Source organism: Corvus moneduloides, chromosome 27, assembly GCF_009650955.1.
Source record: "Corvus moneduloides isolate bCorMon1 chromosome 27, bCorMon1.pri, whole genome shotgun sequence".
NCBI lineage: Eukaryota > Metazoa > Chordata > Aves > Passeriformes > Corvidae > Corvus > Corvus moneduloides.
The window spans coordinates 2,729,102-2,749,172 of record NC_045502.1 but is presented as its reverse complement, the minus strand read 5'-3'; the positions used below and the strand labels follow the sequence as shown (position 1 = coordinate 2,749,172).

At 45.5% G+C, this 20,071-nt stretch overlaps 2 protein-coding genes across 3 annotated transcripts; one reads left to right on the top strand and one right to left on the bottom strand.

The window, feature by feature from the left end:
* Window positions 1-208: 208 nt before the first annotated feature.
* KCTD9 (potassium channel tetramerization domain containing 9) lies at window positions 209-7,843 on the bottom strand. Of its 2 annotated transcripts, XM_032091826.1 has the most exons (12): window positions 7,739-7,843; window positions 6,615-6,736; window positions 5,959-6,002; window positions 5,687-5,783; window positions 5,441-5,499; window positions 4,684-4,812; window positions 4,175-4,242; window positions 3,990-4,085; window positions 3,205-3,354; window positions 2,850-2,955; window positions 2,462-2,595; window positions 209-2,278 (listed from the first exon to the last, which is right to left on the bottom strand). In XM_032091826.1, the coding sequence occupies exons 1-12, from the start codon at window positions 7,784-7,786 to the stop codon at window positions 2,162-2,164; spliced, it is 1,170 nt and encodes a 389-aa protein (XP_031947717.1). In that variant the 5' UTR covers window positions 7,787-7,843; the 3' UTR covers window positions 209-2,161. The 2 variants fall into 2 exon arrangements, with proteins under 2 accessions (XP_031947717.1, XP_031947718.1); XM_032091827.1 differs by lacking the exon at window positions 4,684-4,812.
* A 239-nt stretch (window positions 7,844-8,082) lies between these two features.
* Window positions 8,083-19,650, top strand: CDCA2 (cell division cycle associated 2). The gene is given in 18 exon segments (XM_032091825.1): window positions 8,083-8,177; window positions 8,645-8,733; window positions 9,195-9,538; window positions 9,540-9,765; window positions 10,341-10,471; window positions 11,064-11,181; window positions 11,749-11,945; window positions 12,160-12,238; window positions 12,612-12,847; window positions 13,444-13,531; window positions 14,050-14,261; window positions 14,669-14,747; window positions 15,352-15,404; window positions 16,036-16,179; window positions 16,670-16,844; window positions 17,353-17,564; window positions 18,010-18,690; window positions 18,692-19,650. Coding segments are annotated over 16 exon segments (3,081 nt in total). The 5' UTR covers window positions 8,083-8,177; window positions 8,645-8,733; window positions 9,195-9,253; the 3' UTR covers window positions 18,857-19,650.
* The last annotated feature ends 421 nt before the right edge of the window (window positions 19,651-20,071 follow it).

The window sequence follows — 20,071 nt, the reverse complement described above, 5'->3', positions numbered from 1 at the left end:
GCTGAGAAGTCTTGGAGAGAAATGACAAACCAAAAAAAATTCCATGCAAATTCTCCCAGTTAATGGCTCAGAACACTGCAGGAACCCCCACAGCACATTTGTTTTTCCAGCCACTATTTTATGCTTAAAACCAAAAAAATTCTTGTTCTTCTCACACAAGCCAGGTAAAGATTTGGGGTTTTTATTAAAATGAAGACAACCAAGCCACTTTTCTCTTTCACACTTTTTATTAATGCAACTTAAATTAGGCTGGAACCTGCAAATTCTGCACAGGGCTCTTTACACAGCTCCGTCCTGGCAAAAGAGGTACCTCAAATCCAGCTGTGAGTGATGGTGCCACATGCTGTGATTGCTCCATAGTGCTCCAGTGAAAGTTCAAAGAGGTTTTATACACAGTGATTATGAAAATAGAGATATATATATATATATATTTTCCATACAATAGTTTTACTTCTGCCAGCTACAAAATATGATAAAGAAAAATAATTCATTTGTTTCTCTAGCCCTAGGAATCTTCTACTGCAACAGACACAACATTCCCACTGAAAGCCATGAGGTGGGAGAAAGGACTCTGAAGTCACACTGGAACATTTCCCTGGAATCTACAGGTCATTTCTCCAAGGATCTAGTGTTGTCCTAGAGCCTGATCCAGAGGGATCTGCAGGAAATAATCCCAGTTCTGAACCTCGTAGCTCTGGGATTTTGAGCCCTGCATGGTCACATCACACGCCTGAGTCAAACCAACTTGGAAAGGAGGGAGAATGCTGCAATTCCCCCCAAACACATCATCTGCTGACCCCAGATCATCACTGATCCTCCTAGACTGGTGGCAAAGCAGCATTTTTGTAACAACTGAGACAACGAGACTTGAGGACAGAAAATTGCACTGCAAGGGAGAGACAACCCCCGAAGAACTGTGGAACTCCAGCTCCTGTGGGACTCCAGCTGGGATCCACTGGTTCTTACTCCTCCTGTGTATTTCTACAGTAACAGCTTGATTTCCTTAGATTCAAGGTTAGTTTTAACTTTGGGGTGGTTTAAGCATCTGAGGTAAGTTCTTGATGCACCTTCTCTCTTTTTTTTTGGTATAGTTTCTTCGTGTGCTTTTTGATTGTGTGTAAAATAAAGGTGGTGTGAGCCGAGAACTCCATGGATCCTACGGGGAAGCAGCTCCTTATTCACGGCTGGGGGTGCTGAGGCCTCTGCCCTGCACAGCTCACCCACACCAGCAGCTCCACCCGCTTTCTGCAGGTGTGGGAGGGCACGGGGGGCACCTGGCCCCAGGCAGGACGCTCCTACAGCCACCTGAGGCAGCCCAAACGAACAGGGAGATCCAGCTGGGAGACAGACAATGCCCAAGCTTTCAGGGGGTCTTTGCATAGTAAATGGAAGGGAAAGAGGGGAAGATTCACCTGCTGAGCTCATGAGGGGAGGGTAGAGCAGGAGCTGGGGCCCCTCTGCCTCTCTCTGCTTTGGTGACAGCTCTGCCCTTTCCTCTCTACGCTGAATTCACCACAAAGGGTGAAAACTCTGCAGGAACCCCAGCTGGGAGTGGTCAGGACATGTGAAAGGAGGATTTTTCTCACCAGCTGTGACAGACAGTGCACCTCCACACTCGTCTGGAGAGGATTAATTAAAGACATCCAATTTCTGAGCAGGGATGTTCCCACCAGCTGCCACCCCAGCAGAGCCCTGAGCACCCCCTGGGGACACTGAGCCACCCCTGGCACGGACACATACTGCAACTACACCTGTAAACCTGAACTTGGTTGCTACTGTACAGGAGTAACATTTTCTATCCATATTGCAGCTACAGATTCAATAAATAGAATTGCATATATTGTGCTTTATAAATTAAAATGCATTCCAAAGTGAGGCAATGCTAAACAATGAAACCATTGAACCTTTCCCCCCTCCAAAGCAGCCACACTCTGGTTTCAGCACCAGCCCACTTCTTCACTCTGCTCACAGAGGTGCAAACTCCCTGTTGGTACCTCTGAAAACAAGAAGTCCCGCCCCAAAAGTGATCAAAAAGAGTTTACCTAGGCACTACTGCAAATGTAAGGTGGCTAACAACCATGACTTGAACTCAGGAAGGGGAGGAGGTGAAGAAAGTCACGATGAATGTTTGGATTCCTTCCTCTCCAGCAGGTTCTGGCCCCTATCTGACACTCTGGGACATGTGCAGGGGTGTCAGCATCTCCTCAAAGATGGCTCCTTTCACGTTAGAGCCCCTCAAATTTGCTTCTTGTAGGTCACAACCTGATAGATCACAATTCTGAAGGGGGAAAGGAAAATTAATGTTAATTAAATAGACCCAGAACTCTGTTCAGAAGTTTAACTCCATTTACCTTAACTCCATTCAACTTTGCAGCTGGAGAAAAGCCAGCAATCCCCCAAATTACTAGCTTTTTGCATACATATATATATTTATATGTATAGGAAATGAATCCTAACTCACTTCCAAGTCAGTCCCTGCCAGCGTGGCTCCTCTGAGGTTGCAGTTCTTTAGTTTGGCGTTTTTCAGCGTGGCCACCCGCAGGTTGATCCCCGTCATCTGACTGCCCTCCATGTCCACCCCCTTCAGGTTGGCACCTGCAACACACCCACACAGGAGGTTTGGAGGAAAATCAGCCAGAAAGGCAGCAGCTCCACATGATGCTTCCTCAGAGCTGGGTAAACTGGGAGAGGTCAAGGCAGAACTGGGAATGTAATGATTATTTGGGCAGAACCAGCCCAGAGCTGCGGGCTTTTCCCGTGGATTGTACAAACACAGCTGAACTTTGGCCACACAAATGTACAGGCACAGGGCTGTTCCCATGAATAACTAACAGGCAAAAACGTCTTACCTTCCAAATTAGCTTTAAGGCCTGATGGATCTTCAAAGTTGCAGCCTTTCAGGGATGCTCCCTCTGCGTTGGAACACAGCATCTTCACCCCCTGCAGGTTTGCACACTGGCAGAGACAGGATGGGAGTCACGAGGGTGTGAAGAGAAATACCAAAGATCAGCAGAACACAGATTTGAGTTCTGCATTGTAACTGAACCCCCCCAAAGCACAACCCCCGTTACTGTGAGGAAGTGGGCAAGCACTGGGAGTGGAACAACCACAGAAAACATGGCGAAACTGATTCTTTTGTTCCAATCCCTGTTTTTTGGGACAACTCCAGGGCAGGCCAGGCTCCCCAGGGTGCAGCATCCTTACATCCAGCACGGATCCTGAGAGGTCAGCTCTCTCCAGGTTGGCACAGCACAGGTTGGCGTGGGACAGGTTGCAGCGGCTCAGATTGGCCATCTTGAAGTTGATGTAGCGAAGATCCAGGCGGGAAAGGTCGGCTCCACTGAAATTCAGACCCTGGAAAAGCCAGTGAACCCCCTCAAAATGGTCACAGAAGGGAAAGGGGAGGTCTGGACACAAAGGAGTTAGAAGAAACATGTCTGGGTAGTTGTGTATATAAATCTATACAGATAAACAGATGTACTGAAACACTTCCAGTACCTGAAAGGGGCTGATAAAAAGATGGGAGAGATTTTTTAATATGGACAGAGAGTGCCAGGAGAAGGGGCAATGGATTTAGAGATCAGGTTTAGATGGGATATTGGGAAGGATTTCCTCCCTGTGAGGGTGGGAGGGGCTGGGATAGAATTCCCAGAGAAGCTGTGGCTGCCCCTGGATCCCTGAAGTGTCCAAGGCCAGGCTGGAGCAGCCTGGGACAGTGGGAGGTGTCCCTGCCCAAGGCAGAGTGGAACAAGATTAGCCTTAAGGTCCCTTCCAACCCCAACCATTCCATGGTTCCATACAAATATTCACTCACAAGATGATTTATTCCATTACATAACACCAGGGAAATGTAAGTGCAAAGCTCTCACGATCTGGATTTGTCCTTAAAACAGGCTGTGGTTTTACACTGTAAGAGGGCAGGGTTGGATTAGGTGTCAGGAAGCAATTCCTGGAGTTTTGTTGGAAAGACAAAGCCTGAGTTCCCTCACCTGACAGCGCAGCTCGGACTTGGTGGGCGTTGCCAGCAGGAATCGGACAAACTCCTTCCGGGAGATGGGAGAGTGATCCTCAGCTGGCTGGGAGTTCTGGGGAGAGGCGTTTCACAGGGACAGCACTCAGTTACACATTCTGGGAGAGCAGGACCTGCATCCCAGTGTTACAGAGAGCAAGCTACCTTAATAGCAACTTCCAGGTGTTCGATGAGCGAGTCGATCCCAAAAAACCTGGCTTCTTCCAAAACCCCTACAAACAAAGCAGTGCTGGTTATTCCAGGGAATTGCTGATCCAGAGAGCAGCACCCTTCTCTCCCCTTACTGGAGAACAACCACACACATTACACTGGATGTAACTGGGGAGAGAGGAAAGGTTTGCTTGCAGCTAAAAGGAAAAACATAACTCAGACACAACATTTCCAACACCAGCATTAGGTTAAAGAGATCAACTCCAGAATTCCAGCTATTAATCCAGTATGGATTTTTTAATGCTCCAAAGAGAAATAGCAGCCTGTCCTCATTAAAGCAAGCACATGGAGCTGCACTGCCGAGAATAAATCCACCAAAGGAAAACTCCCAACCACGGGGAGGAGCACACAAAGCTCCCTCTGGTTTCACCACGGGCACTTGAGGGCAAAGCTTTAATTCCAAGGAGGAATAATTTAGGAGATGTCAGACAGGTAATACCTACCTAGCAAATTAATGCCATCATTTACAATGAGCTGTCCGTGACGCAAATAGTTCAAAATGGGCTCAAAATACTCGGGACTGCGGTCAATGAGGAAAGCTCCTCTAGGATCTTGCTTATTCCCCCAAGCATCTGTTTCCACAACATATATATATATAAAATTACTTTTGCTGTAGTCATAGAAGAGCATTTGCTTCAGTTTTCAGAGTTTTTAATTACTGAAGGGGACTGGAATAGCAAACATTCCACTTGGAAGGGTGGTTCGGAGAGAGAAGGAAGGAAAAGAGAAGTGGGGGGGGAGGAAATCAGCTTAAAAGGAACTTGTTCCTGCTCTGAATAACTCAATTTATTATCACATACAAAACAATCATGGCTAGATAAAAGCAGCACTAAGATTTTAGCCTGATTGTCTCCCCAAGGCTGCCTCGTGCAGAGTTTGCTCATTGGCTCTGCTGCCAAAACTGAGGAAGATGCAACAAGATGAAAACTTCGAATCAAATAAACAAACAAAAAAAGGACCCAAACTACTAACAGTGCATGGGAGGTGTATTTGCAGTTTGTGAGATGATCAACATGAGGTGGTGAAATGATAAACACAGAGAAATAAAGTTATTAAAAAATAATTCTCTGTCCTGATTTGGTACTTTAACATACTTTGGATATTTTAGTTTATGGACAGGAGTCTCAGCTTGACAGTGCCTTTTACCCACTTTGCTAATTAATTACTTAAAAATAATCAAGTTTATCTCAATATACTCACCTTTGTCTTTAAACATGTGTGCCAACATACTGTCAGGTTCTTTGTTAACCAAAGTGCTCCTAGAAAACAAAAGCAGCCCAATTTTATTTTCCCTTCATCTGTAAATGTTTAAGAATTAATTTCTTGCAAAACTGTGGTGGCAAATACAGAGAAAGCTGCAGGAGTCAGAGACCACCTCCTTCACAGTAAGTTATTTTTTAAGGTCTTTTGCTTTATTGAAATGAAGTTTTTGAAGACCATTTTTACCGGGTGGTGGTGAAGTATCTGCCTCCCACATTGAGAGTGAGCCAGTCTGTGTGGGACCCTGTCAGCTCCTCCTGAGCTCTCCCATCACTCTGAGGATCTGCAGAGAAGAAACAAAGAAATAATTGGAGAAATTGTGACTATTCCTTAATGAATTCCCTATGGAAATAGGTATCTTCTGAAAACACCACAAAATAAAGTCTTTGCTTTATATTATATGAAAGCAAAATAAACTCTATTAAGTAAAAGGTTAAAGATAAGAAATACAGGCTCACCAATGAAGGGCTCCCCTTCACAGACAAACAAAACATCATCATCCCTGAGAGAGGAGGGGGCAGAGGGAAGAGAAAAAGAAAGTTAATAATAATTTATTGTTCATCTAACTGACAGTGGAACCTCTCCTGATTACTTTCAGGTAAATTATGACCAGTGGCCATTAGCTGGAACTTCTATATCTGGCTTTTATCTGTATTTTGCAGGTTCTTGTGCATTGGAATGGACTGACTTCACCAGAGATTTTATCCGTAGCAGCCAGGTAGAGACCACTTGTGTACTCAATTAATTCTTACAAAAGAGTTGCTTTTCTCCCCAGTCTGGGACCATTCTGTGAGGCCAAAGCAATGGGAGAATTTGTCTCCTTTATAGAACCGCCCCCATTCCAGGGCTGACTGGAATAGTGGGGATTTCATGGCACAAACATTGCCCTGGAATCAACACAGGAGGAGGTGAAAAGGCCTCAAACACAGCTTGTATCAAGTTCTGAACCAATAAAAGGTTTGAAGCTCAAAAGACATGAAAGGACCTTTGGGCACCCTGGCTGGGAATGATCATATCTGATTTTAGGGAAAGCACTGGTTATTGATTAAGGAGGATTAACAGGTTAGTCTCTTAATCCACATCCCTGATTTGCCTTTTCCCGGCTGATCCTTACCTAATCAAAGCAATATCATCAATGAGCCCCCCTTTCCCATTGTAAACACTGGTGGCTTTTATCCCAAGCTTGTTGCTGGCCACAGAGAGCAAATCTGAGAGAGTCCCATACACAGCCACGACCTGGGAGAGAGAGGAGAGAGGACGCTGTGAATAAAAACAAACTCATGAAACCGTGCTCCAAAAGCTCTGCCTCTTCAGACTTACCAGGGCTGTTAGGGGGAGCAAAACCCATTTGGATCTTGACCAAAAAACAAGGGAAAACACCAACTTTGGTGTTGGAACAGAAAAATCGGGTGACTTGCACAGCTCCCAACAGAACTCACTGCAACAGCAGTGAGAGAATAAATGCTGGTGCTGTAAGAATGTAACGCCGTTATTTATTTCTCTGAAGAAATAGTGTTACTTGTTCTGTTCCAAGGCTCTTCCAAATCTACTTCCCTCCCCAAAAACAAGGATTAAAGGGCAGGCACACGAACTGTCTGCACTCAGGATGAGGATGGGAAAATCAGGATCATGGACACGATTCAGCAGAACTGCAAGGTTGGAATGCGGTCACATGAACTCTTGCCCTCGAGATCCCGGTGGAAATAGCGGGATCATGGACAGAATTAACAGAAATACACATTAAAGCACAGTCACATCAACTTCTGCACTCGGAATGTGGATGGAAACAACAAGATCACGGGCTCTGTGTGGAACTGCATCCCAGGGCCTTTTCCTCTACCGGACAAGCACTGGTTGGGCCTAAAAATCCCTATTTTCAGTCTTGAGACGATTTTAGCGAGGTTTTAAACAATTAATCACGATTATTCCCAGGGTACCCCCACGCAGGGTCAGTCTTCCTCCAGAGCCCTCATCCCCCAGGCTGTGCCTGACACGAGCAGCCGGGCGTGACTCCCTAAAGCCACGAAGCGCCTCCACCCGCGACAAATCCCCGCCTGTCGCGATTCCCTCGCGATTCCCTCCACAGGCAGTGATGGGGGGGGAACCCCGCGCCCCGCTCCCCTCCGGCACCGCGCGGCGCAGGCCCGGCTGCCCCGGGAGGCTGCGGAGAGGGCAGGGCCGGGCAGGGGGCCCGTGAGGAGCGGGACCGGCCGCGGGCCGCCCCCAGCCCGGCCTCACCTTCCCGTTGCGGGCGCTGCCGTTGACGAACAGCGTCACCCGCCTCATGCTGCGCCCGCCGCCGCGCCGCCACCCGGAAGGGGCGGGCGCTGACGGGCAGGCCCCGCGGCCAATCAGCGCCGCGCGGCGCCCCTTGCCCGCCCAATGGGCAGCGAGGAGGCGGGGCAAAGTCGGGGCGGCAGCCAATCGTGGCTGGAATGGGCATCTATATTTGCATAAGCCCTCTGTGATTGGCTGCCACCCGTCACGTGCGCGCGGGCCGTTGAATGAATTCATTTAATTATTTTATTTTTTTCCCCCCTACCAGAGCGGTGCTGTGACCTAACGGCTCGCGATCCCTCCGCCGGCTCAAAGAGTCCCCCCTATCCCCGCCAAGCCCCGCGGACCCCCGGGCAGAGCAGCGGGGCGGGGTCGCCCCCCACGATCCGCCCTTGCTGCGGTACCGCTGGAGCCGCGGTGGCTGCGGCGGGCGCGGGGGGTGGGCGAAGGGGCGGGGGCGCGGAGGGATCCGCGGGGGCGTGGCGCGGTTTGAAAGTGTGAGGCGGGCCGGGCGCGGCGGGTGAGGGGCCGAGGTGAGGGCGGCGTGGCGGGGGAGCCCTGAGCTGGGGAGCCCTGAGCTGGGGAGCCCTGGGCGGGGAACCCTCGGCGGGGAACCCTCGGCGGTGTCCGGGAGGCTGCGGGGGTACGCGGGGTGCGAGCGCCCAGGGGGTGCTACAGGCCAAGGGAGCCCCGGGTTGGGTGTTTTTCCTTCGTCTGGTGGCTGTAATTGTGAGCATCGGCCTCCTCCGCTGAGGCCTGAAAGCACAAAGAAAGGAAGGAAAAAAAAGAAAGGAAAAGGTTGCTCACGCGTTGTTAGGCAGCGTAATTGTGGTGATTTTTTTTTTCTAAAAGTGCACGTATTTGCAGAAGCGAAGTTTCAGAGTCACGTTATTGAGTTGTACGTCATTCGCTTCAAATTCAAGAGACTAACAGCAAAAAAGTATCAGCCTTTTAAGGTTCCTGGTTAAAAGTTAGCGGTGTTAAAAAAAATGCATTACTAATGTTGTTTCTTGTGCTGGTTGCTTTCCAAGACTTGCCTTCTCTTTCTGCTGATACTAATTAGCGTTATTAAAAATAGTATTAAACTGCTAATATTTGTTGTAACAGAGCAAAACAGTCACTCTGTGACTGTGATTAATTATTTCCTGAATGTATTTTATACTAATGTGAAGTTTGACAGAGGGAAATCACAGCCTTGTGTCTCTTTATCCTGTCTATAATGTGGGTTTTTATTGTTCTGTGTTTTTCTTTCTGTCCCAGCCCCTTGTGTCCTTTCCCTGCAGCTTTTGGGGGATAGATTTCCGTTCCCACCCCGCTGTTAAACACCTTGTCCAGGAAAAATGTGGGTTTGGGAGAAGCTTGAATATGCTAGTGAGCTCTGCTCTTAGCAAATACTAATTATTTTTCTTTTTAATAGGAATCTGTAATTACAGGAGCAAAGGCTGAGTGAATGTTCCTTAAAAGAAGTCACAAACAATGCTCAGAGGATCTAAAACTCCCCTGAAAGTTAAAGAAAATGAGAGTGGTTGTCCTGAAGAGAAGAAAAAGGCCTCTTTCCCTCTGTCAAAAGACCAGAAGAGCTGCAAAGTGACCAAATCCAAAGTCATCAGACCATCTAAGGAGGAGAATTTCACTGATGGGAGCCAGACACGGCCACAAAAACGTGCCCTGAAGTGCCCCAAAGGCCCCGAGGAGGATTCGTGTCACCCCCGGGGGGTTGGTGTGAGCTGGCAGCCCCCTGGGAGCTGTTTTGGGGCACTCGGGGGGGGAGGTGCTCAGTGAACCCCCCTTGCCTTTGGACACGAAGCAGGATTTTTCCTGTGGCCAAGCTGTTCCCTTGGGAAATTACTTCTACTCCACCCCTGAGAGGGACAAAGTGGAACCTGATTTTGGACTATGTGAACAGAGGAAAAGACCTGTTGATTCTGCTGCTGTGACAACTGCTGAGTTTGGGATTGCTCAAGAAAGTTGTACCAAACGACCCACGGGTGAGGCTGGGGTGACAAATGACTTTTGCCCTTCTCAGAGGGGCTTCTCCAGGTTGTTTAGTCCAACCTCGTGCCAAAAAGCTCCAGTTTAGGGCAGGTTCAGGTGATCAGAGTTTGAATATGCCCAGGAGCACACCCTGAGAGGCTGTTGCTGCAACATCCTTGTAGGATATCCCATATATAGGATCATTATACCATTTGACTGTATAGGATATATCCTACATAGTTGGATGCTCCCTGTTTACCTCTCTTCACCGGAGGTTGTGTCGGAGTTTCACAAGGGAATTGCAAGACAAATTCTGCCAGTATTGGTAGACACTTCCTTAACAAGCAATTGAAAAACTAAAAGACGGACTTGGTTTGTGATTAGTTAAATGTTAACCTGGTTTTAGGCACTTAATTTCATTGTTCAGGGAGGTTTCTTGGGCTGAGCAGGTAACTTTGTATCTTAGAATAAGTAGTGTTAATCACCCTTAAAAATGATAAAAAATTACCATTAAAGCTTTAGATATTACAAGATACTTTTCTGGTGATGTGCTTTTTCTTTTTAACCTCTCTTGTTGTCCCCTTTTCAGGGACTTCCCCAGCTTCACTAAAATTTAGGAGAAGATCAACCATTGGATTGAGGGGATCACCAGAAAACAACACCCTGATCCGGTACCTGGCCCAGCACAGGAGCAGCAGGCAGAAAGAAGCTTTCACACAGGTGAGAGTCCTTCCCAAATACCTGAGGTGGGACTTTAATTCCCTCCTGGAACCAACTTGTGCTGGGAGAAGAGGAGGCAAGTCTTGGGAAGAATCCAGCAGAAGGGATAACCATGGCGTTAATTTGCTGGTGTCCCTTGGTCACCTGCCTTCAGGATAAGGGGCTGTTCCAGGTTCTGGTTACTCTCTGTAGAGGTTGGGATTTCTTCTCCGTGTTGAGCTTGCTGCTAATTTTAACTTCTGTTACTTTCCTGTGTTTGCTGCGCTTCATTTTTGTGTAATGAAAGTGTTGCTGGTCCCAAGTGAAGTCAATCTTAGCACAAGTGACTTGGTTATAATCAGATTTGTTCATAGCTTGAACTATCCCGGGCTGTCAGAAAGCAAATTCTGGACTAGAGGAACAGATTAAATGCAATAAAATGTAACAGATTTCTGGGTGAAGTTCCTTTTTTCCTTATTTTACCATCCAGCTACAACTGCAGCCAGATTAAATACAACATTCTTTGTATTTTATCTCAAAGTACCAATACAAAACATTAAAGCTCAAATGGTGAGGGAAGAAATGCCTGATGGGGTTAATTTTGTTTTGGCAGATCAGTCCCTTCAAACATGCAAATGTGAGGTCGCTGAAGGACAAAATCGATGCTTTTCAGACCTCCTTTGGATCCCTGCAAGAAGCTGAGGGGGAGGCTTCCCAGGAAGGAGGTTCCTGTAAGTTGATTAAATATTCTGGTCAGTGATTGATCTTAAATATCAGCTCTTCCTTTAGGCTAAAAGGTATGAAACTAAAAACACTTCTTATAGAACAAAATATTCTTCCTTTACAAGGCTTGGCACAGGTGTTTGCGCTTGGCTTGGGGTTTGTTTTGTTTGTTTAAACTGTCTTAATGCATCCTGAATAGTGGTTTCTCAGAAAACTTGTATTTTTGGGACTCTTTCCTTAGTTTTAGTTTCTGGATTTGTACTCTTTGATGTATTTCTCACTAAGCATTAATGTTTTCACATTTCTTTCCATGAAACTGAGAATGGTTTTTATTTTACTTCTCTGCTGTTGCTGGTCTTAATAACATTTATATGAAAAGAATCACTTACTTTGTTTTGAAGGTTTGGTAATGTTATTTCCAAAGTAGATCTAAAAAATGTGTTCTTCTCCCTGCCTAGAACATTACCTGACTTTTTGCACCTCTTGATGAAGAAACACAAAAAGAGAATTCACTGAAAAACCTGAAGTTTGTCTTTGTGGTTTGTTTGGGTTCTGTTTATTTTTAATTGATGCAGCTCAGAACAAAGCACCTTTTAAAAAAGAGCCAAACCTGGAGCAGTGGAGTGAAGAGTTCATATTGGGCAACAGAGGAGCTGCTTTGAAAGAAAATTTAAGTGAGAATGGGACCAAGAGCAGCAGGAGTGGCCCCAGGATCTGCAGCATCTTGTCCCCACAGCGAGCTGTGACTGTCACTGGCCCTGCTGCTGCAAAGGTGCTTTGGGCTGGGGAGAAACTTCTCAATTAGACATTAAAATAGGCAATTTTTTCATTTGCCATGTCTCATCCTTCTAAGCATTTAGCCTGGGTGCTTTGGGAAAATAAATTCAACTGAAGCAGTGGATGATTGAGAAAACTCTGAAATCTTTGTGGGATTAAAACCCTCCATAGTTTGTGCTGTTGTAAAAATCCTGTAACTTTTTCTTTAGGAATGGGTTTATGAGCAGCAAAATCCTATTAAATCCTTGGAGACTGCTGTAACTGGAGATATCCTGGAAACAGGCCATGGTAAGAGGATTCAGCACTGTTACAACCTTTGTTAAACTCTCATTAGGAAATAAAAATACTGGCATATTTGTCAGGAAGTGTTTCAGCTGGTATTTGTCATCTTGTCTACAATTTAGGATGCAGTAGAAACCTGATGGAACTTTTCCTTCATGCAGTGCTCCTTTTTTTTTTGTATGTTTTATAAATTTCTGAAAATAGCAAATGTGCATGTGGCACAAAAAGCCAGAATTTACAGACTGATGGATTTTTGGGGGATGTTTCTGCACAGGTTCTGTGGAGATGTGTGCCCTTCTACAACTCATGTTTTTAGTACTCAAGTTCTCTCAATTTTCCTTCAGCCTTTCAGTGTCACTGCTCTCTCCTTGCTCTAAAGGCCACAGGTGTGGGCACAGCGCTGGTGGCACGGGCAGCGATGCTCTGGCGGATCTCAGCACAAGGAAGGTTGGGTTTGTGGAAGGTGTGAGCCTGGGAATGCTGGATGGAAGCCAAGCCCCCGTGACACCGCCCCGAACAGGGAATATTCCCAGCAGTGACCTCTCCCAGAGCGGCTCCCTGCTGAGATCCATCCTGAAGAAAACCCCCGGGAGGGAGCTGGTGGACAGCTCAGAGGTTGGCTCAGTGCTTGAGCTTAAAGATGCTTTGGTGACTGATTGATGGGGATTGGGAATGATTTGGAAATGATTTAAGGCTGCTTGGTCATCTTGGAAGCTTTGCTTGGAGCTTTCATGTTGTGAGAGGATCTGTGGTGACCTGATTGTACCTTCCAGGACCTGAAGGGGTGACAGGAAAGATGGAGAGAGACTTTACAGAGGTCTGGAGTGCCAGGACCCAGGGAATGGCTTCCCACTGCCACAGGGCAGGGATGGATGGGATATTGGAAAGGAATTCCTCCATGTGAGGGTCGGGAGGGGCTGGGATGGAATTCCCAGAGCAGCTGTGGCTGCCCCTGGATCCCTGGCAGTGCCCAAGGCCAGGTTGGAGCACCCTGGGACAGCGGGAGGTGTCCCTGCCCAAGGCAGGGCTGGCACTGGGTGGGCTTTAAGGTCCCTTCCCACCCAGTTCATTCCCTGAAATGAACGTTTTTGAGTTTTATTCATGCAGCAAACAATTAGATATGTTTAAACAAAACAATTGATTATTAAATGCTGCTTAGAGGACAATATTTTAATTAAATTGTATTGAACTGTATCATTTAAATTTGACAGGAATACTCCAACAGTGCCATTGACAGAGGAGGAGGTGGATCTGCTGCAGTCTCTGATTGTGTAAAAGCCTTTGAAACATTGCAAGCAGGTCAGATTCCCCTTTCTAAGAAAAAAAAAAACCCTTGGTCTTCTTTATTTCTTTTTTTTTAATAGGTGAAGTATTGTGGGGGATCATAAGGTTTTGTCTCTTTGCTAAATCTGGTTATTGGAATGCATTAATCACCACTGAATGCATATCCTGCTGATGACATGAAAAACAAGATTGCCAAGGAAAGGAATGTCTATTAAAAAAAACTAATGCCACCCCAAAACTTCAGAAAGCCTCGCACACCAGAATAGAATCCCTGATTTTTAAAGGAATTTTACACTTTTCAACTGAAACGTGGGGAACAGGTGGTCACTTTTAGTCTGTTTCTTCCTTAATTTTTTTATAGTGTAATAAATCGAGGCTGAAAATCCTGGCTGGCCTCACAGGCCCTGTAAAGGTTGTGTTTTGCTGTTTGTTGGGGTGGGGATTTTTAGGGGAATATTAAAATCCCTTGCAAAGCCTCTGCTCTGTGCCAGCTTCCCCTTCACTCAGCTGTTTATTTCATTTTATTCCAACAGAGAGAACTGAGAGTCAGAGCTCCAAAACACCAAAGAAGAAAAAAGTGACTTTTGGGGAAGTTCTGAGCCCTGAAATCTTTGATCAGACCCTGCCTGCCAACACCCCCTTACACAGAGGAGCCTCCCCAGGGTGTCCTCAGGGGCAGAGCCCCTGTGCAAGGCCAGGCCTCTCTGAAGAACCTTTGCCCCAGCTGGATTTTGGCTGGGATGATGTGAGTTTGTTGTTCGAAGTGGCAAAACCCCCTCTGCTCCCTGTGAATGGTCAATTCTTGTGTAATTCCCCCCCAGCCTGCTTGGTTTTGCAAAGAAATTGCTGAAATATTAAAGTAGCGTCTGCTTGGAGTTCTAGAGTCACACTGAGAAGTTGAGTTTTTAGGAATTCTGAGCAGCCCTTTGGCCTGGAGGTGTTCTAGAAGGTGTCTGAACCTTGAAGTGTTTTTCCCTTCACTTTTTCTTATATTTTGATGCTCTGTTTCTTTTTGCCACCCAGAGCAAAGGTGTTTTCTTTAAGGAAACAAAATAAAACCGCTTTGTCTGCTCCAAACACTGATGGAAAAGATGTTTTTCAAGATATATCTGGTAGAGTTTATGGCTAAAAAATGTCATTTTTTGTTTGAAGGAAGGTGTTGAGCCTCTCCAAGAATTCCTGGAAGGATCTGTTGCTGTAGAAACCCCTTCACCTGTTGAAAATGCAGAAGGTAACCCCAACTTGTGTTTTTATCTGAATCTTTGTGTACCTGAAAATTGAGAGTTGAGGGGTTTGGTTTATTTTTTTGTCTGTTTGTTTTGGTTTTTTAAATACAGAAGATATATTTCAATGATGCTAAAATTTGAATGGTAGCATCTAAATTTCAATGCTTTCTTCTGAAGATCTTTGCAGTGTTTACCTGACTTCAGGTTAATTGGATCTTATTTACACTTGTGGTATTTTTCTATGAATATTTTACTGCTTAAAGTAGGGGTTTTTTTTAGAATCTTGATTCTGATACTGTAATTTTTATGATTTTTAAACAGCAAGCCAACAGCAAAAGAGTTGAAAGTGGGCTGTGCATATTTATCTATGAAAGCTGTGACTGTGCTGATTATTGTTACCAAATCCTCACAAGCTGAGTTTTCCTGTGTTTTGTAGAGCAAGGTATAATTTTTTATCTTGCCATGCTTGATGCTCCTCAGGATTAAGTTTCTACTCGAGACTAAGGTGGCTGAAGTGCATAATACCAGAAATGATATAGATAATTTCCTTAAAATGGGATTAACTTGCATTGGAAATGATTAAAAATCCTTTTTTATTTTCATTTATAGTAGCAGAGACTGACAAACCTGACATGATAACTCTTTCTTCTACTAAAAGGAGGGTGAGTTTCTTTAGTGGTAACATTTATTTGGTTTTTTTGAACTTCCTCAGGTGGAATTGTTCTCTTTTATCCCTCTTGACGCTTAAAAGTGTTTTTGCAGCCTCAGGTATGAGGATTATCTATATCCAGGATATGGAAATACCTCCTGTTAGTGCCTTCAGGAAATGAGATTTTTCAGTGGAAATGATTTTCCAGTTATTAAAAATACAGCCTGATACTTAAATTGACAATTTCTATTGAATTTTCCAGGAGCTTTTCCAAACAGTCTGACAAAATGTTTTGGTGGCTGGAATTTCAAGGCACAGAATTGATTGTACAACAAGAAATGCTTTCAGGTTTCAGTGTTGGACAGCTCTGGTGGGAGGGGAAGGCAAAAAATAGAGGAATATAAAAAAAGTATTTCTTAAAAGAAACAACTGACAATGAAAATTTACAGTGTTTTCATTATTACACAGATAGGACTGGATTGTACTGTGTGAAATGAGTCTGTAATGTTTGATTTCCAGTTCTGTCAGCCCCTAACGAGGTGATAGATATAATTAATTCCAGTTTGATTCTTGTGCCTGTTGGACTCTGGTGGGTTTTTATGAGCAGCAGGTGCCACCCAACCACCCCAAATCCTGTTTCTCAGCAGTGCAGAGCAGTGGCAGAGGACGCTGATTGTGGCAGCTTGGGAGCCACAAACACTGAGAATGACAAAGACACTAAAAATCCAAGAAGGAGCAAAATTCAGAGACAGAAGAATCCAACCACAGCTGCTCCCAAAAAGACCCAGGTGAGTGCCAAGCACTGCACTTGCTGAATTCTGCCTTTATTTTTATTTTTATTTCTCTCTCCTTGTGTTTTACAGGATTATTTTGATCTTCCTGTTGCTGCCAATACTTTTCTTCGTCATCCCCATCTTGTTTCCCTGCGTTTCCTGCCCCATCCCTCTTCCTTACTGACCTGAGGGCTTGAATTTTTGTAGGGCAAAAAGGATCTTTTTGGAGGGAGGTGTTTGTGGGTCCCTTTTCAGACTTGAGGGCCAAGAAATGAGTTTGTGATTCTTCTCTTACCAAGTTCTTGCAGAACCATGTTAGGAAAGTCATTCTTCTTTGCTTTGAGTTTTTTAGAGTATTCTGTAGATGGCAGAAGAAGTGGAACTTTCCTTTTAGGGGGAGCAGTTGTCATCCATCAAAATCCAGTAATGGGGTCACTGATTGAAAAATACTGTAATGGATGATTAAAATTTCACTGTGCTTTATTCTCTTTCTCAATCTTTTCAGAAAACAAAATACCCAAGCTACGGGAGAAGAAGAAAGAAAAAAGTCAAGAAATCTTTATATGGGGAAAGAGAAATGGCTTCCAAGAAACCCCTTCTCAGTCCTATCCTTGAAATTCCAGAGGTTTTCTCTTCTGTCTCATCTCCAAACTCACCAAAGGCAGATGCACTTTTTACAGGTAATTTGGGTTTTAGTTTTATTTTGCTTTTCTCTCTGTTTCTTCTGATGTTTTATTTCAACAGTTACATAAAAAACCTGTTTGTGGTTACCTTGAGTGCATTGGTAATGAGCCCATGAAGTCTTTTCTGCCTTTAATTGCTTCTGTAATAGCAGAGGCTGGAGGATCTGATAGATTATTAATGTCCAGCTGATCAATTCAATTCTTGTTGGACTCCAGTGTAAATCTGATTAAAAAATCCCCTACTTTACTTCACGTACTGATATTTTCATAACTGTTAAAGCTGGTGAGTTGGGCATGAGGAGTTCAGGGATGTGCAGAGCTTTCTGTTGGGTTTTTTTCCCCCGTTTATCTGGGGTGGTTGTTTGGAAGGTTATTTTTATATAAGTAAATAAGTAAAATAATATATATAATATATAAAACAAGTAAAATACTATGAAGCTTTTCTTGTAATACATAAAAGAATTTGTATATTCATTTAAGTAACCATGTGTTTGCTGTCACTCAGAGGGTGCAGGTTTGGGTGATCCCAAATCCAGGAATGCCTGCAAGGACACTCCCCAGGAGCCGGTGGCTGGAAGGGTGCGAGGGAAGGAGCTCTGTGCAGCTGCTGTGTGCCCAGGCCCGGGGCTCCTGGAGGAGGCAGCAGCCACCAGCTCTGGCACTGGAGACTCTGAGGTGCCAGGGAGCCTGGAGTGTGCTCCTGGCACTGCTGCTGAGGTAACTGATGGGCTTAGGGATCACAGAAGTGATGTTTGGGGGGAAAAAACCAGAGAGTGAATAAACTGTGGAACAGGCAGCCTGGAGGCCGTGGAACCTCCATCCCTGGAAGGAGGTGTTGAGCATTCAGAACTCAGCTGAGCCTCTGAGCACCCTGGGCCTGTGGAAGGTGTCCCAGCCCATGGCAGGGGCTGGAATGGGATCATCTTTAAGGTCCCTTCCAACCCTGGCCATTCCAGGATTCTCTGCTTCCCAAGCAACCTCAGTTTGGCCTCACACTGAAACGGATTCTAGCCTGCAGGATTCCCTGTCAGTTGTTGGGATTTGGGAAACTGACTTGGTGAGGAGAACAGTAGCCAGTTCAGCTGTTTGAAACTGGCTTCTCATGGATTATCTTTTGCCTATATTTAAAAAAATTTAAGACTTATTTTTTTTATCCCCCCAGTTTTCAAAGACTGTGCCAGATGCAGAAGGTGATTTGGATACCTCTGAGTATTTCCAGCCAGGTGAAGAGACTCCACGTGAAAAAGAAGCAAAAGAAAGCAGTTCCTTGTTAGAAAAGGAGGAATCACAAGGAAATCTCCTACGTGGGCTGGAAATTCTGGAACAACAGGATGTACAGGAGGGTGCCCAGAGAACTGAGTGTCCTCAGAAGGATTCTGTCAGAGGTGATCCAGCAAGGAGAAGAAGAAGAAGCGGCAGTGCCTTCTACTTCCCTCCAGCTGGAAACTTGGAAGTACCTGGGACTGGTGTTGCAGTTTCCTGTTACAGTGTGGAAGAAGTTCTGTCAGCTCCCCGGCCGAAGGAGGGATCCCCCCAGCCCTGCAGGAGGAAGAGCAGTGCCGGTGCTGAGGGCAGGGTGAGGCGCAGCATGAGGCTGAGCAAGGATGCAGCAAGTGAAGGACTTGCATGGGTTCAGCTTCTCAGTGAGATTCCCAAGCAGCCTCCCCTCCCAGCTGCTGCTCCCAAAGCCAGGAGAAGCATCAGCACATCCATCCTGGCAGGATCCGAGAATATTCACCACAGGGAGCAAAACCTCCTCCGCTTCCCTGCCCCAGGGAAGGAGAACGAGGGCTCTGCTCCTCCTGCTGCTGGTCCTGGCAGGAGGGGCAGGAGGAGAAGCCTCTGTTGAAGCCACAGCTCGAAAAACACCCTGGGCTCCCACCCAGAGAAGGAGAAACACAAATTCTGGGTGTGGGAAGGACAGGAGTAACCAAAAACACTCGGAAGAAGCAGAAACTCTTGAGCTACAATTGAAAGAGGTCTCCGGCAGCTCTGATTTTCTGAAGTGAAGGTGGCTCTTAGAGCCTTGTGTGTGTTCTCAAGTGCAGTTTTCTTCTCTTTCCTGCTTATATTCCTCACTTATTTTCTTACTCATTTTCTGGATAACTTAGAACTCATTTTCCTTGTCTTGGTGCCTGAAATGCTGGAAGATCTGACCTGTGGGAGACTGGCTCAGAGCACTGGTCTGGTACAGTTATGGCAGGTAATGAAGAGAATAAAAAATTCTCCCAGATAAATGTGGGTTCGTCTTTAGCAGTTAAACCATGGTGTAAGATGTGTCCTTCCAGCTACAGTTGCTCATAGGGTTTATTTCCCATGTGCTTGACCATTCCCTGTAAACTGCTCTTGAAATCTGCCTATATTTTCCTCTAGATTGCAAAAATACACCAGAAAGAGATTGTCTGCAAATAATAAAGGAATCACTTCTTGAGAGGGAAGAGGAAGAAGTGGGGAACTTGCTTCCATCTTCTGGAATGACTTTGGGCATGAGCAGAGGTGGAGTTCCTTCAAGTAGGACTTTGTGTTAGAATTCATGAATTTTCTGATGTAAAGGGTGGCCATTAAACAAAAAAAAAAAGCTTTAAAATCTTTATTATGTATAAAATTCACCTGGAAAATGAAATTGGCCGAGGGGAGAGAACCATTCCTCACCAGGAAAGCTGTGCTTCCTTCCCAGCCTTGTGTGTGTGTCCTGACTCCAGCTGCCGTTGGCCAGGCCTTACCCTGTCATCTTCCTGTTTGCATTTTCTGCTTGGAACAATGGAATAAAGAGTGAGCACTGGAGGTGGTCTGCTCCAAGCTTTGCTGCTGCTTTCGTTTGTTATCCTGAGGTGTTCCAGCCCAGAGTGATCCCAGTGCCAGCGTGCAGGAAATGGCTTTGTGTCCAGCACAGTCCCTTCTGTGACCTGGGTTTTACCATGAGTGATGTGGGATAAAATCCTTGATGTACTTGGCTGCTTTTATAGAGCTTGAAAGCAACCAGAGCAGTTGGATTTTTATGCCTCTTTCTCCCAAGACAAGAATTCCCTAAAGCAGCTTGAAAGAAACTCCACTACTTAAGTGCTGTTTGAGTTACAGAATCATTGAGGTTGGAAAAGAGCTTTAAGATCAGAGTCCAGCACTGCCCTGTGGCCCATAAACCATGTCCCCAAGTGCCACATCTATGTGTCTTAAAGCCCTCCAAAAACAGTTGCCTTGATGTTTGATCTGGGGATTTGCTTTTG

Bases quoted from the DNA above. Each gene is read 5' to 3' on its own strand.
- KCTD9 (XM_032091826.1), bottom strand. From the start codon at position 7,786: ATGAGGCGGGTGACGCTGTTCGTCAACGGCAGCGCCCGCAACGGGAAG. The intron at 4,813-5,440 runs GTGAGTATATTG...TTGTGGAAACAG, and splicing joins ACACATGTTTAAAGACAAAG to ATGCTTGGGGGAATAAGCAA. The intron at 3,355-3,989 runs GTGAGGGAACTC...TGGCTTTTCCAG, and splicing joins AGTCCGAGCTGCGCTGTCAG to GGTCTGAATTTCAGTGGAGC.